This window comes from Juglans microcarpa x Juglans regia, chromosome 4D, assembly GCF_004785595.1.
Source record: "Juglans microcarpa x Juglans regia isolate MS1-56 chromosome 4D, Jm3101_v1.0, whole genome shotgun sequence".
Classification (NCBI taxonomy): Eukaryota; Viridiplantae; Streptophyta; class Magnoliopsida; order Fagales; family Juglandaceae; genus Juglans; species Juglans microcarpa x Juglans regia.
The window spans coordinates 19,763,307-19,779,261 of NC_054600.1; the positions used below are offsets into that span (position 1 = coordinate 19,763,307).

The window sequence follows — 15,955 nt, forward strand, 5'->3', positions numbered from 1 at the left end:
AAAAATTATAATGAGAAGATATAATAAATGAGATGATATGAGAAATTGTGTATCCAAACCGAGCCTGATAAACTTAATGCATGCATTCGAATACAAAATAAACAGAATCTATTGATTTCGTAATTGGGAAAAGAAAATGATAGGGTTACTACTATCTTACTACTTATTTACTATTTTTTTTATATTTGATTTTTTTTTTAATTTTTTAATTTTACTTAATAGTTAAAAAAGTGACTAGCAGTAAGTTTATTATATCTTTTAAGTTTAGAGGTTCTTTTTGCTGATGAGGGACTTGTGAGTCTGGGGGTCGACTCCACCTCCATCTATAGTTTCTCTGATCAGCGTGTCGAGCTCCTCCTCTCCTCTGATTGCCAGCTTCAAATGCCTGGGTGTCATTCTCTTCACCTTCAAATCTTTGTTTGCATTTCCAGCCAGCTCGAGCACCTCTGCAGTCAGGTACTCCAGAATTGAAGCCAAGTAAACAGCAGCAGTTGCCCCAACACGGCCATTTACAGAGATCCTCGTTTTCAGGTGCTGATGAATCCAACCCACAGGAAACTAACTTCTGGACGGGAAGACTTGGAAACGGGTCCTTTCTTGTCCTTGTTAGCTGCGGTGGTCTGGACTGCCAATTGGCCTTCCCTCCTTTCCCCGCCATTGCTTACCTGAGAGTGTTGGAGAGGGAAGAGGTGAAAATTGCAGCATTAAATGGTGGCATTGAATGTGAATTTGGGTTCCTAAGTACCGATAAAATTTGCAACCTAGGCAGAATTAGGTTTGGTTCCGAAATATTGTTTTGAATTTTATATTTGTGAATCAAAATCCATGATAATTGCTGGTGTGCTGTCATTGTTTTTCTTTTCTGTTCGTGTATGTGTAATGAGTCTCTATTATATAACTCATTCCTGCAGGTTGTTTGGTCCCCAGCGATGAAGCTGAAGGTTTCAAGTATTTCTTCAGAGTTTCAAAGAAGACTTTTGGATACATCTGTTCTCTTGTAAGAGAAGATCTTATATCGAGGCCACCATTGGGGCTCATCAACATTGAGGGAAGGCTTCTTAGCGTTGAAAAACAGGTTGCGATTGCCTTGAGAAGGTTGGCATCTGGTGAGTCCCAAGTGTTAGTTGGGGCTGCATTTGGGGTTGGCCAGTCCACGGTTTCTCAGGTGACATGGAGATTTATTGAAGCACTGGAAGAACGTGCCAAGCATCATCTGAAGTGGCCTGATTCCAAGAGAGTGGAGGAAATCAAGTCCAAATTTGAAGCATCCTTTGGGCTGCTGAATTGTTGTGGAGCCATTGATGCAACGCACATCATCATGACCCTTCCAGCTGTACAAACGTCAGATGATTGGTGTGACCCAGAGAATAATTACAGCATGCTCTTGCAGGGAATTGTCGATCATGAAATGAGATTCCTTGATATTGTTACAGGTTGGCCGGGGGGAATGACGGTTTCTAGGCTATTGAAGTGTACTGGATTCTTCAAACTCTGTGAGGGAGGAGAGCGTTTGAATGGAAATGTAAGAACTTTATCTGGAGGAGAGGAAATTAGAGAATTTATAGTTGGCGGGGGTGGGTACCCTCTTCTTCCTTGGCTCTTAACTCCTTACGAAACTGACGGTCACTCAGCATCCATGTCCACTTTCAATGCCATGCACCAGGCTGCAAGGTTGCTTGCAGTGAGAGCATGCAAGAGAGCATTCTCACAGGTAAAGGGTAGTTGGAGAATTCTTAATAAGGTAATATGGAGACCTGATAAGCGAAAATTGCCAAGCATTATCTTGGTATGTTGTTTACTGCACAATATTATAATCGACTGTGGAGATAATTTACTTCAAGATGTAGCTTTGTCTGGTCATCATGACTCGGGATATGGAGAACAGTTCTGTAAGCAAGCTGATCCATTGGGAAGGACACTGAGGGAAAAGCTGGCCAAATACTTCCACCATGGCAAAGAGATAGCTCCATCAAAGTAATCTGTTTCCGTTCTTTGCACAGTACTAGTTCAACCTCCGGAATCTGGTTTCTTGTAAAGCTTCATTTTGCTATGGGAGCAAAGACTAAGATGTAAACCATTTTGTTCTTGAAGTGCCATTTGGTTTTCTAAACATAAATTATATTATGTTTTCCCATCTTTTTTGGGAAAATGTCGGGATCACAGATTCTTTGCATCTTAGAGGATCAGTTTCGTATGGTGTGGATTTAATCTCATTCGAACAACTACTGTAATAAAGTATCGAGGTTTCGTATGATCAATTTAAATCATTTGAGAATCATCCAGTTCCCAGTTGATCACATGACCACTGTCAGTAAGATAACTGCAGTCCTACCCTCTTTGTGGTTTCTTTGTTGTGTTTTGGCATGCGAGACGTGCGAAATTGATCATTCGAGGCCGCCTAGCTGCAGACACTCATTTATCCAAGAATCAATTCAATGAACTCAATGCACAGGACAACTTTGGTAACCTTGAAGAAGATGGGTTTGCACCCAAGTTACTTATACAAGATAGAAAATTGGGGTGGGGCGAATCATGCTCCATAAGAGCAGAATCCGTAAAATTATATGGTTCTGAAATTTACAGCAGGATTTCTGAGACAACGAAGAAGATTCTGTCTACAAAACAAAGTAAAACATGTGGGCCTAACATCTCAATGAATGAAACTCTATAGGGAATGAAACTAATATCTCAATTATTTTCATCCCCAATATATGCAGAATAATTTTATCTGCTTCAATCGCCATTGGTTGGAGGTCGGACACATGCACAGAAGGTCGTTTTCTTTCTCTTCTGGTTGGTTCTTACCCCACCATAGAGATAATCTCGCAGGAGAACTTTAGGTTTTCGGTCAGTGATTCTTGTTTTCCCTTGCATTTCCTTCTCGTCATCAAGCTTCAGCAGAAGAAACTGTACTTTCTGCACCTCCAACTGCAACTGACCAATTTGTTCAGACCCTCTTTGTGCTTCGTCAGAAAATTTTCTCCTGGCATTCATACTCTCATCTGAGTCAAGTGCAGAAACTCCATCAAAAGACAGGGAACTATTTTCTACTGTCTTGATCAATTTGCGATTTACATCAAACAACTTAATGATGGATTCCTCAGCTTCACCCAGCTGCCCCTTGATTGTATCACATTGAACACCTTTATCCTTCCTACTTTTCTCAGTATTCTCTACCTTCCTCTTTAAATCTTCCACTGTGATTTGAAGGTTTGTCAACTTTTGTGCATCAGAATCAAGTCTTTCTAAAATCTTCCTCTTATTCCCTCTCTGACGGGGCTCAGCAAGTCTCCCAGATATTTCTAACTTGTCCACGGCCAACTCCTTCTCGAGTAATGACTCTGAAGGGGTACGTGAAGGTTTGTGCTCCTTGACTGGTTCAATCTGATTGTGGGGTTGTGCCATAGCCCCCTTCTGACCCTTGCCAACCATCAGGTCAATGCTGCCATCCCGGTCAGTGGTTTCCCATAACTTAAGCATCTGATCAGCCTCTGCAGTTTCTCGCCTGCTTATACCATAAGATGAACACTCTGATATCTGATCAAGCATGATGTCTTTAGTCAGAACTTCATTTCTTGCATCAGAGACCTCCCGTGTCTGCATCCCCTGACTCAGACCATTATCATGCACCCTTTTCCCTTCAGGTTGGTGTGGAGTAACATGCTTGCCTGCTTGAGCATTTTCTTGAGGCGAGTGACTCTGAAGTTTCAACTCTTCGATTTCCCTCATTGCTGCCTCTAGCTTGCCATTAGCATTTAGTTGTTCCAGCATCGCAAGCCTTTCCATTTCCACCACTGCCTTTTCAATAGCTTCCACCCTCCTTTGCAAATCCTGCAAGTCCGAGAATTCGTCTGGCACCATGGTAATTCCATTTTCATCCATATGTTGATAGATTTCAGCATGTGGGCGAGTCACCAAAAGAACATCCTACAGACAAGTAGAAAATAAGCTGTGGGGTTAGGATTTTCCCTCGGTGGATGTTGAAATTTAAATGGATTAATAAATAATAAATTACAATACTTGAATTCTTTTCAAAAAACAAATAAGAACTCTCTTAAATCAACTTTAAAAAAACAAAAAACTACTCTCTACTAGTTTGCATCGTTAAAGAGACATGGTTTACTATTAAACAACCAAATCAAGAAATTAGTTATTCAAAAACTAAATATTAAAGTCCAAAAAGAATCAATTTCAGCTATCTATAGTAAATATAATTCCAATTAAACTAAATAAATCGTGAAAGGAAAATTATGCTAAACTATAACTGGGTGGTGCCAAAGGTAGTGGCAATGCCATTTCTAAAACGGAAGAGACTCGGTGAAAGACAGAGGCAATAGAGCATTTGTACATTTTCATCATATGCTCAACACAATAGGCAAGTCTGCCATGACTATGAACCATTGTTTGACGAACAATCAAATAAATGAATATCAGTTTAGAAAATATTAGAAATTTTTTCTGGAAAAGTTTTAAAAATAATAATTAAAGTTTCCCACTAAGACTTTTTGCCCTTGCTAATTCTTCTCCAGCGACTGCACATGAAAGAGATGGGGGACCTAAATTGCAAGGAGAGCTATTTTTTTTTTTTTTTAGGAAAGTACTGATAAAAAATTGCTTCAATGCCTTCACAAAATCATTTCAAAATCTATCATATACTTGATATATGCCCCCAAACCTCCACAAATTTCAGTCAGGCCAATTATCCCCCACTCAGCATGATGTGGCTCCTCACTAAAAGTAACCAATGAACATTATAAGACGCAAAACCACAGGGCAGATTTGGAGACAAATTTAACATTGAACATTAGACGAGCCCCAAAACCTCATAGTATAGTTGGAGGCAAAGGAAAAACAAAAAACAAAAAAAAAAACTTTTCACCTATCTCATAAGTTGCCCCTACATGCTAAACCCAAAAGAATTAAAAAAAGATCCAGCCTACTTTTAAAGGTTCTTACATGATTAAACACCTCCAACTCAAGCATTAATTCTACAAATATTCTAAGCTAATCATTGAGCAGAGATGGGAAAGTAAAAGCCATGCTAGTGGAATGTTCAATTGTAGCTTTAAGAACTAAACATGAGACAATAGATAAAATTGGGTGAAGATCAATCCAGTTCTGCCAATAAATATAATTAAGCATTTAAGAAACAGTTAGTATCACCTTGGTCTAAAGAACTGGGTTAAGTAGTGCAGAATAGATGGAAATTACCTTTGCCTTTTCATTTTCAACTGCAGAAAGCCTACTATGAAAAAGTGTATGCTTCTCCAGAGAAGATACGCTATGTTTAACAGAGATAACAGCAGGGGTATAAGCAGCCAACTGAGCTTGGAGTCCTCTGTTTTCACCTTCCAAGGTGCTAACTCTTTCTTTCAGCAATTCAATCTCCGTATCTTTGCAATTACTCCTATTTTCAAGTCTCTCACATGCAATAGTTAGCTCATGAATCCTTCCTTCAAACAACACTTCACGGACACTGGAGATTTGCATCTCAGCAAAAAAGGCGGCAGCCTGACTCTGCCACAGTTTAATCTCCTCTGCTCCCTTTCGCATTTCAGAATTCAAGCTTTCTTCCAGTCCTTCGTTTTCACCTTCCAAGGTGCTAACTCTTTCTTTCAGCAATTCAATCTCCTTATCTTTGCACTTACTCCTATTTTCAAGGCTCTCACATGCAATAGCTAGGCCATGAATCCTTCCTTCAAACAACACTTCACGGACACTGGAGATTTGCAGCTCAGCAAAAAGTGCGGCAGCCTGACTCTCCCACAGTTTAATCTCCTCTGTTCCCTTTCGCATTTCAGAATTCAAGCTTTCTTCCAGTCCTTCGTTTTCACCTTCCAAGGTGCTAACTCTTTCTTTCAGCAAGTCAATCTCCTTATCTTTGCACTTACTCCTATTTTCAAGGCTCTCACATGCAATAGCTAGGCCATGAATCCTTCCTTCAAACAACACTTCGCGGACACAGGAGATTTGCAGTTCAGCCAAAAATGCGGCAGCCTGACTCTCCCACAGTCTAATCTCCTCTGTTCCCTTTCGCATTTCAGAATTCAAGCTTTCTTCCAGTCCTTCGTTTTCACCTTCCAAGGTGCTAACTCTTTCTTTCAGAAATTCAATCTCCTTATCTTTGCAATTACTCCTATTTTCAAGGCTCTCACATGCAATAGCGAGGCCATGAATCCTTCCTTCAAACAACACTTCGCGGACACAGGAGATTTGCAGTTCAGCAAAAAATGCGGAAGCCTGACCCTCCCACAGTTTAATCTCCTCTGTTCCCTTTCGCATTTCAGAATTCAAGCTTTCTTCCAGTCCTTCGTTTTCACCTTCCAAGGTGCTAACTCTTTCTTTCAGCAATTCAATCTCCTTATCTTTGCAATTACTCCTACTTTCAAGGCTCTCACATGCAATAGCAAGGTCATGAATCCTTCCTTCAAACAACACATCGCGGACACTGGAGATTTGCAGTTCAGCAAAAATTGCGGCAGCCTGACTCTCCCACAGTTTAATCTCCTCTGTTCCCTTTTGCATTTCAGAATTCAAGCTTTCTTCCAGTCCTTCGTTTTCACCTTCCAAGGTGCTAACTCTTTCTTTCAGCAATTCAATCTCCTTATCTTTGCAATTACTCCTACTTTCAAGGCTCTCACATGCAATAGCTAGGTCATGAATCCTTCCTTCAAACAACACTTCGCGGACACTGGAGATTTGCAGTTCAGCAAAAATTGCGGCAGCCTGACTCTCCCACAGTTTAATCTCCTCTGTTCCCTTTCGCATTTCAGAATTCAAGCTTTCTTCCAGTCCTTCGTTTTCACCTTCCAAGGTGCTAACTCTTTCTTTCAGCAATTCAATCTCCTTATCTTTGCAATTACTCGTACTTTCAAGGCTCTCACATGCAATAGCTAGGTCATGAATCCTTCCTTCAAACAACACTTCGCGGACACTGGAGATTTGCAGTTCAGCAAAAAATGTGGCAGCCTGACTCTCCCACAGTTTAATCGCCTCTGTTCCCTTTTGCATTTCAGAATTCAAGCTTTCTTCCCTAATTGTGGCGCCCCTAAGTTCTTCACACAGTCCAAACAGGTCAGATTCCAATTTCTGATTCACTTCACGTACACATCCCATCTCCTTACTCTGATCGTCACTATCTGCAGATAATTTCAGAATCTGCTTCTCCTGATCTTTGATTATCAATTTAGCCTTGTCATACTTATCCTTAAGATCCCCCACTAATTTATGCAACTCTCTTTTCTCATTTTCAGTTGCACTGAATATCTGCTCTGCTTCCAAAAGCTCATTTTCTTTCAGAGACAATAGATCCTTCCCGTGTGCAATTTCAAATCTTAATTGATCACTAATAGATTTAAGTGATGCAAACTCATTCTCTGACTCATTCAATGACTCCTTGAGGTTTAAATTTTCCGTTTCTACATCTTCTAATTTCCCCTCCATTAATCTTTCCTTCTCTTCAAGGTCATTATTGATACAACGAAGTTTATCCAGTTCTTCAGTCAGCTCTTTCACTTCTGAAAACTTTTCAATGACCATATTATTAAAAATCAAAGAAATATTGCACTGAGACATTATTTCACCAAATAAGACCCAGTTAGCTTCTTCTAGGTCACTTTTTTCTCCCACCAACTCAAATGCTTCCTTCATCAAGGACTTTTTCTCTCCAAGCACCTTGAAATAATCTTCTTGTAAGTTCCGATTGGCGCTTTGCAAGTCCATCAACTGGCCACGCATATTCTCTGTTTCAGTTATCAACTCCTCGATTCTGTGATCTCCCTCTATTACTTTCAACCTCAATTTTTCATTCATCCCCAGAAGTTTTTCGATCTCCATCTGCAACTCAGAGAACTGCTCAGACCGAATCCTGAATTCCCCAGCAAGGTTGTCCCTTTCTGTCATAACATTTACTGCATCTACTTTCAGTTGTCCCAGCTGCGTAACAAGAACTGACTTCTCAATTAGTAGCTGCTGATTTTCATCATAACTCCTAGAGATAGAATTCTGTTTCTCTTGAAGCTTGCTCAGTATGTGTCTCAGAAGTGCTTCATCTTGGTTGACCTTATTTTCAAACATATGGCCTGCATCAATCTCAAGAGTTTTTAAAACCTGATACAGCCCCATCCTTAAATTTTTCATTTGTCCAAACACGGACTTCAATTCTGCCTGTTGTTCAAGATTTTCATGCTCTAGTTCAGAAATGAGTTTTTCCGATAATTTGGATGCCTCCAACAGATTTTGGCACTCAATCAAAAGAGAGACGATTTTTTTTTCAAGATCATGTACACTTTTCTGCAAGATGAAGATCTCAGTCTGAGCACTGAAAGTTTTGTCTTGCTGCTCTTCATATTCTTTCTTCCTGCACTGCCCTTGTTCTTCTAGAACATGGATCTGTAATTCCATGCTAGCCAACTGTTTTTCACTTGAGCTTGAAAAGCTGGCATGTTCTTGCTGTGCAGCGTCCAGAGAAGCCTGCAGTTCTTCTAGTTTACGAAGTGAGCATTCTCTCTCATTCTCAAGATCAGAGTGCTTGTGTTCAAGTTCTGAAAAACTTTTCTCCAGATCTTCCAGTCTTTGCTTAGTGACGTCCAGCTGAGAAACTAAGCTTTCGCGCTCAGTGACCAGGCCAGACTTCTTCTTATCAAGCAACAGATATGAATCTTCTAAGCTCTTGGATTTTACCCTCAATACTTCAAGTTCAGCATTTGCATCAAAAAGGGAATTCTCAAGAAAGTTGTTTTTCTCGGAGAGTTTCTCCAAATTTGCAGCTGTACTCTGTAATTGAGAAATCAAGGTAGCCTTCTCATCTACAAGAGTGGATTTCTCTCCCAAAAGCGTTTGGCAGGATTCTTCCAATGTTTTGACTCTCTCTTTAACCCCTTCTAACTCGACATGCAAATCTGAGAGGGAATTCTCCAAAACAACATTTTTCTCGAGAAGTTTCTCCATGATTTCCAACTTTTCCAACAGAAGAACTTTTTCGCCGTTCTCTGCTTCACACATCTCTTTTAGTTTTGAGTTCTCCGCCTGCAACTCCTTCACAGATGACCCAAAGCACTCTGAATCATAGCCTACTGACTCCACCTGGTCCATCACAGTCATGTGCTTCTTGTTCAGCTCATTAAGTTCTTCTCTCAGACAGTATATTTCTTGCTGAAGAGCATTTCTTTGGTCCACTCGAAGTTCAACCTCCTCTTCAAGTTTCCCTATTGTCTCCCTCAAACTTAAGATCTCATCTTGCAGATTTTTAATTGAGAGAACTGAAGACAAATTGAACTCATTCAGGCTCTTGTTCTCCTCCTTGGCCCTCTGGACTTCATCCTCTAAACCTTGATTACAAGTTTCCATTTCCTTCAGAATTTGGGTCCTATTTTGAAGTTCTTCACCCAGAGATCTCAGTTCTTCCTGAGATTCAGCATGTAAATGCTGCAGAGTTTGGAAAGCAGTTTCAGCCTCCACGAATCGCAAACGCTCTTCCTGTATGCAACTCCAAAGTCTACCTAATTCCTTCTGCTTCTCCGTAAGTTCTTCACTTTGAGACCCCATCTTCTCCACCAAAGACTCCAACTCAGACTGAAGAGTTTGATTTGATTTTTCCAACAGAAGACACCTTTCCTTAGCACCCTTTAGCTTCACAACTCCATCATCTATCTCACATTTTAACCTTTGGGCCTCCTCCTGTGCATAAGAGATTTTATGCTCCAGATCAGCAATAGTCTCCAAGCATTGCTGGTACTGGAGGGCAGCAGCTTCCTTCTCTTCAGTTAATCTGGCAAGTTCTTGCCTCAGGAGCTCAACTACGGTTTCAGCTTTATCAGCTCTTTCGCTAGTCATTCTGGCATTCTCCTCTGCCTGCAGTAATTTCTCCTCCAAGTTAGATATCATCTCCAAACACTGATTGTATTGAGCAAGGGCAGCTTCTTTTTCAGCTTCTACTGTTACAAGGTCTTGCTTTATGGCTTTAGCTTCAACTTCAGTTTTACTAGCACGCTCATTAAGTTCTCCAGCATCCTTCCGGGCATGAGAGACTTCATCCTCCAACTTAGATATCATTTCCATACACTGCTGGTATTGAAGAACACTAGCATCCCTTTCTGACTGTAGTTTGGAAAGGGCTTCCTTCAAAGTTTGAACTTCAGCTTCAGCTTGACTGGCTTGTTGACCAAATCCCTTGGAATCCTTCTGCGCACTAGAGACTTCTGATTCCAGAGCAGATAATCTCTCTAGACTCTGTTGATACTGAAGTAGGACAGCTTCCTTTTCGGCTTCTAATTTAGCAAGAGTTTCCTTTAAGGTCAAAATTTCCATCTCAGCTTTACCCACTTGCTCAGACTGGGAACGAACTTGAGCATTGATATGTTTGCTCCCATTATTTTGGGTGCTTTGTTCTTTCTCCTCTTCATCTTGAAAATTAAGGCCTTTTCTTGCCCTTCCTTCGCCAAACGAATCATTAGGCTCTTTTAGAGTTTTTCTGCTTGTCACAGTAGGTTCTTCGGTAAAAGCTCCACTCCTCTTGAAAACATGGAAAGCAGATGGAGACAGTCCCAAAGCATCCTTTTGCAGCTCATCAGGGTAAAAACTGGAACGTATCAGGGGTGGCATTTCAGGTGTTTGAGGATCATTCTCACTTGCAGAAGAACCTGCAGGTGAGTCATCAAATGGAATTTGGTTTGGAAATGCTTCTGCCATAGTCCTATGAGCTTGGCGTAGCGCTCCAGTTGCATGATCATATTTTTCAGCCAATGCCCGGTATGCTCGGTAAAACTCTTCAACAAGTTTCATAAGCTCTGGTCGTTTCTTATAATACATCTCTGCCCTTCTTGCAAAGGAATCTGCATCTTCTTCAATAAGCTTGATCATTTGTTTGACTTTTGCATCCATATCTGTTCAAGCAGAGAAGAAATCTTTCATCAGTTGGACAGAGAGAGCACTCTCTCTAATTCCATAAAAGAAAAAAAAAAGATTCGGAAAAGGTATAACTAAAATATATATAGGGTGAAACATGAAAAGACCATGATCACAGCATTTGAACAAAAAAAAGATGAATTTAGAATGATAATTCTGATATGATCGCAAGGACAGTCATTTCATCTGTTCTGTTTCTGTTTCCTTTACTTTCTTTTTTTATAAGTAATCAACATCCATTCCATCTTTATGTGTGATCCAGAAATTTCAATTCTCAGCAATTATAAATATTAGGTCATTTGATTAAATCTTTAGTTCTGTGGTAGGATATGGAGGCTATCAGGCCTTGGATTCATCTGCAAATAACCTGACCAAGCTAATAATTGCAAGGACTCATAGAACAATAGACCTGATTGAATTTTTCTAGTTAAGCTACATTATTTAGAAAATTCCCGCAGCTAAGTTATAGGGACTAGTGGTTCATCTAAATAGTATGTGGTGTCCATGGCCAGAGAGGAGAGAAATTAAGAGACCCTAGACCAGCAGGCTTTTCCATTTATATTTGACGAACTCGTGACTACCCTTCCATATAATACTTGTTAATGCGGCTGTTTCAACAGAAAATCTCATCGTGCCATGCCCATGTGCACCACATATGCAACGCACTCAATCACGGAAACTGAATAAAAGAAGAGTTTACTTATCAAAAAATAAATAAATAAATAAAAGAAGAGTAATCAGATATTTTATAACAACTGAGATGGCAACAATATGAAGTATAAAGGCAATGTCACAGGTAAAATCCTACACAATTCCTTCAGGGCATCAAAATATTTTTAAATCCTTAAGCCATTTTGTTCAATCAACACTATAACCTCAGTTTTTTTAAATTTTTTTTTTTTTTTTTTTTTTTTTTTTTAGGGCAGGGGCGTTAAAAATGACTTTTGATGGAAATTACTGATCCCTTTAAGTATTTTCCTTCTCTTTAACTTCTGCAAACCAAATGGAAGGATAAAAACGTTAAATATTGTAAACTGGTCTCTAGTGACTCCAAGTTCGAGAGATCTGGAACCTATATTTAGTAGTATCTTCAACAAAAAACGCAAAACAAAAACTGCAACAAAGAAAGCAATACCTGTAAGATTCTCTTGAAGCCATTTGGAATTTTTGGGGCTTATGTGACTGCCCCACCACCAAGAATACTTGCGTTTCGAATCAGGATGTGACAGGGTTGCCATGAATCCAGCCAAGAACACCACCACTTCTCTTATCTGCTCTCAGTCCGATTGAAGACCAGTAATGGATCCAATTAATGGAACTGAACCCAATACCAGATGTATTATTTATTAGCAGGAGAAACCTACGTTTTTCTTGCTCTGTTTACCTATTCACCAAATATTAATACAGAAAAGAGAACAATTCAGCTTCAGATGAATCAGAATAATTACTCTAAGAAACCAGGTTCTCAAGAACTTTGATGAAAAGACCAGAATCAGCACGCAAAGTACCCCAGATCAATTGAACCCCAGTCAAAAACTAAGTTCAAGCAGCAATATCTATTTTAGAATCTTTCAAACTACCCGATCACAGATACACCACAAAATTAAACGAAGAAAAGAAAAAGGATCATATAAAGAAAACATGATCAAAAAACATAAATCTTACATGCTTCAGAGTATTATCACAAATACAAACATTTGTTCGATTCATAAAAGAAATGATCATGCACACAACAACACTTTTTTTCAGAACAACCTTATGAACCAAAAACCGAAGCATACAATGCCATGAGTCCAAAAGTAAAGTAGAAACTTTTCTAAAACCCAGTAATTAATAATAAAAATATATAGCAAGACAAAAGATTCAAAGAGTCAACCACAAGAGCAAAAAATACATATACGGTTATATGTGGCATTCAAAACGATACCATGGGCGTGGATTTTCTGAAGTAAAAACTGATCATTCAGAGATCAAAAGGTTTGCCGATAGTAATCAAGTTCTGGGTTTGCTCTGGATTAGCAACTGCTACAACAGCACCTTCTGCTGTTTTTCTTCTTTCACTCTCAACCCATGTTGTTGGATCTTTCTGCCTATGCCTCAAAAATTCTCTCTCTCTCTCGCGCTTTATGTCTCTGTGCGGTACTTTTTTTTTAGGCTCTCATGACTGATGAGAACTGTCAAAGAGGAAAAGAGGAAAAGAAAAAAAAAAAAATTAAAGTTGGCCGGAGACGCAGACAAAGTGACAAACCCCACAAACATAGAAACGAAAGTTAAAATCTGTAATTAATGATTCTTTCTGGCATCGGAGTAATTATTTCCTTAAATTTGGTTTTGTTAATTATTTCAGTCTTTTGGCGGATTAGAGTCTTTTTTGTAGTTTTTTATTTTATTTTATTTATTTATTTATAAAAGGGGTTTATTTTCGAAACAGGGACTGGAATTAAGTAGGTGTTCCCTTTGGTTTGGATTTCCGGGAAAAAAAATATTTGTTTTACCTTGTGTTTTGTTTTCCTGCATGTTTTTGAGGAAGAATGTTTTCTTACCGATGTATGTATACGTGTGTGATCAGTTCTTTAGAACACTGTTTTAGTGAAATTTAATGAGTATTTAGCTATTAGAGAGTAAAATATATTCACATTAGATTAGCCAAATTCTAAATATTTGAAATTTAACTACAGTGACTTTGAAAAAAAATTTTAAATTTGAAAGTTACTGTATATACATCAAATACATATTTTATTAATTTTTTCTCTCTCTTTCTTTATATCACATATTTTATCACAATTGATATATTAATTTGAGTTAGTGATATATTAATTTAATAAGAATATGATTATTAATTAATATATAATAGGTAGAATAGTAAAATATAATAAAATAAAATAAATTAATAATTAAAGAAATTAAATATTTTTGAAATTATTAGTTATTCATTACTATATAATGAATAAATGTATAATCTAATGTAAAATTTGATGTGAATAACTAAAACCAAATTCATCTTATATTATTTTATTATATAATGAAAAAATAGTTATTCCAATGTGGAGATTTATGTGAATGAAATAGTTAAAAGTCAAATTTCTCTTATATTCATAAAAAATATCCTTTAACTTTAGCTAATCCAATGAGAGTGTTCTTAGTTGGCAATACGAATATTTAGCTGTCGTTTGGATAGTGAGATGAGATGAAATGATTTTAAATAAAAATTTAAAATTAAATAAAATAGTATTAGAATATTATTTTTTTAATATTATTATTATTTTGAAATTTAAAAAAATTAAATTTTTTATTGTATTTTATGTGAGAATTTGAGAAAATTATAATAATGAGATAAAATAAGATAAGATGAGATAAATTGAGATGATTTCTCAATCCAAACGGACCAGAAAAAAAAATATTGGATGATAAACAAAAATATAGACAGTTCTTTGACTCCTTTTCCAGTACAATGGCTCATACAAAATATTTGTATATTTGATCAATATTATTTTCATAAGTTTCCACACATAAATTATGAAATATTTTTACAAGTCAACCTAAGAATTGTTATTTATCATGATTCTCTAATTGTATTCTTGTTCGAGTTCTACTATATAATTTTATTTAAAAAAATAATAATGCTTGAGAAAAAAATTATTTATTGTGAAATTCACTTTATATATTTAACAATCTCAGCTAAAATTAAAACAAATTTTCATTGATTTGACAATGTTTTTTAATTGTTAAAAGGGCATAAAGTAGAATAAAACTATCATAGTTTGTTTGACTTTATATTAAAAAGTGGCCTGTTGCTTTCAAAACAAGTTTAAAACAAGTAAAATGTCTCATTAGCATGTTAACCTGGCAACTCCAGTCTTCTAAAGTAATTTATTTTTCTTTTTTTTTTAATAAATGTTTTCTGAACTAATTTATGTTTATGAAAATAATAATTTAGGAATAAACAAATAAACATGTGTACGGAGAGGAGAAGAGAAGAGATAAATCCTGCTCAGTGCACACGTGAGACTTCATCACAAAAAAGCTAAACCAAAGCAACTTTCGGACACTTATAAATTACAATAATGTCATTAAAGTTACCGCTGCGTTAATCGAATGGGCAATGTTGCCGGACATAAATGCTAACCGAAGAAACAGATTTTGCAATCACTTTCACTTCCGTGATTGCAAAATTACAATTTATACAAATTAAGTCTAAAGTTGTGTTTGAATATTGAGTTAAATTGAGATAATAAAATATTATTAGAATATTATTTTTTAATATTATTATTATTTTAAAATTTGAAAAAATTAAATTGTTTATAATATTTTGTGTTAGAATTTGAAAAAGTTGTAATGATGAGTTGAGATGAGTTATAAATCCAGATGAAGTAGATTTTAGGAAGAGATGCAAATCATATGAATATGAATATTGGGTCAATATCCTCTATAATTATACAAATTATATAGATCTCATGGTACATTAAAACTGGTTTAGATGTACAATTGAATTGAGTTGAGATGATAAAATATTATTAAAATATTATTTTTTTAATATTATTATTATTTTAAGATTTGAAAAAATTAAATTGTTTATTATATTTTATATTGAAATTTGAAAAAATTATAATGATGAATTGAGATGTTTTTCAAAACCAAATGAAATTACTACCGATCGAGCACGATTTCACGTTGTGTCTATCTTGAATTTAGATCAAAATCTCTAGAATTTCTTTTGAATTATAAAGTATAGAGCATTGATATGCTATATTATACTAATATGGTTTAATGGTCTGATTTGTTTTTACAAACTATATCATCTTATCTTATCTGTATAACTATACACGAGGCCTTAATGTTATTATAAGAATCATCGTTTCAATTTGTTTAAGACATATTAGAAGCTGAACTAGTACGATGAATTGGCAAGCCGCTGCCATATCTGTCCCTATCTCTCTTAATCAATTCCTAAATTAACATTTATAGTTATAACCAATAGGACAATTTATCATCCAAACTTGAATATAAAATCTCTCAAGCCTAATCTAATTAATAAATTACCAAATGTATG

The 15,955-nt window shown here is 36.8% G+C and overlaps 2 protein-coding genes and 1 pseudogene across 3 annotated transcripts; 1 reads left to right on the plus strand and 2 right to left on the minus strand.

The window, feature by feature from the left end:
* Positions 1-264: 264 nt before the first annotated feature.
* On the minus strand, positions 265-858 carry LOC121260196 (annotated as a pseudogene).
* Positions 826-2,278, plus strand: LOC121260197 (protein ANTAGONIST OF LIKE HETEROCHROMATIN PROTEIN 1-like). Its single transcript, XM_041162040.1, has 2 exons — positions 826-838; positions 912-2,278. Exons 1-2 carry the CDS (start codon positions 826-828, stop codon positions 1,976-1,978), a joined length of 1,080 nt encoding a protein of 359 aa, XP_041017974.1. The 3' UTR covers positions 1,979-2,278.
* Positions 2,279-2,463: 185 nt separating this feature from the next.
* Positions 2,464-13,100, minus strand: LOC121261544 (protein NETWORKED 1D-like). 2 transcript variants are annotated; one of them, XM_041163973.1, is made up of 4 exons: positions 12,833-13,100; positions 12,041-12,281; positions 5,218-10,883; positions 2,464-3,927 (listed from the first exon to the last, which is right to left on the minus strand). In XM_041163973.1, the coding sequence occupies exons 2-4, from the start codon at positions 12,141-12,143 to the stop codon at positions 2,734-2,736; spliced, it is 6,963 nt and encodes a 2,320-aa protein (XP_041019907.1). In that variant the 5' UTR covers positions 12,144-12,281; positions 12,833-13,100; the 3' UTR covers positions 2,464-2,733. The 2 variants fall into 2 exon arrangements, with proteins under 2 accessions (XP_041019907.1, XP_041019906.1); XM_041163972.1 differs by having other exon boundaries at positions 5,212-10,883; positions 12,833-13,099.
* Between the last annotated feature and the right edge of the window lie 2,855 nt (positions 13,101-15,955).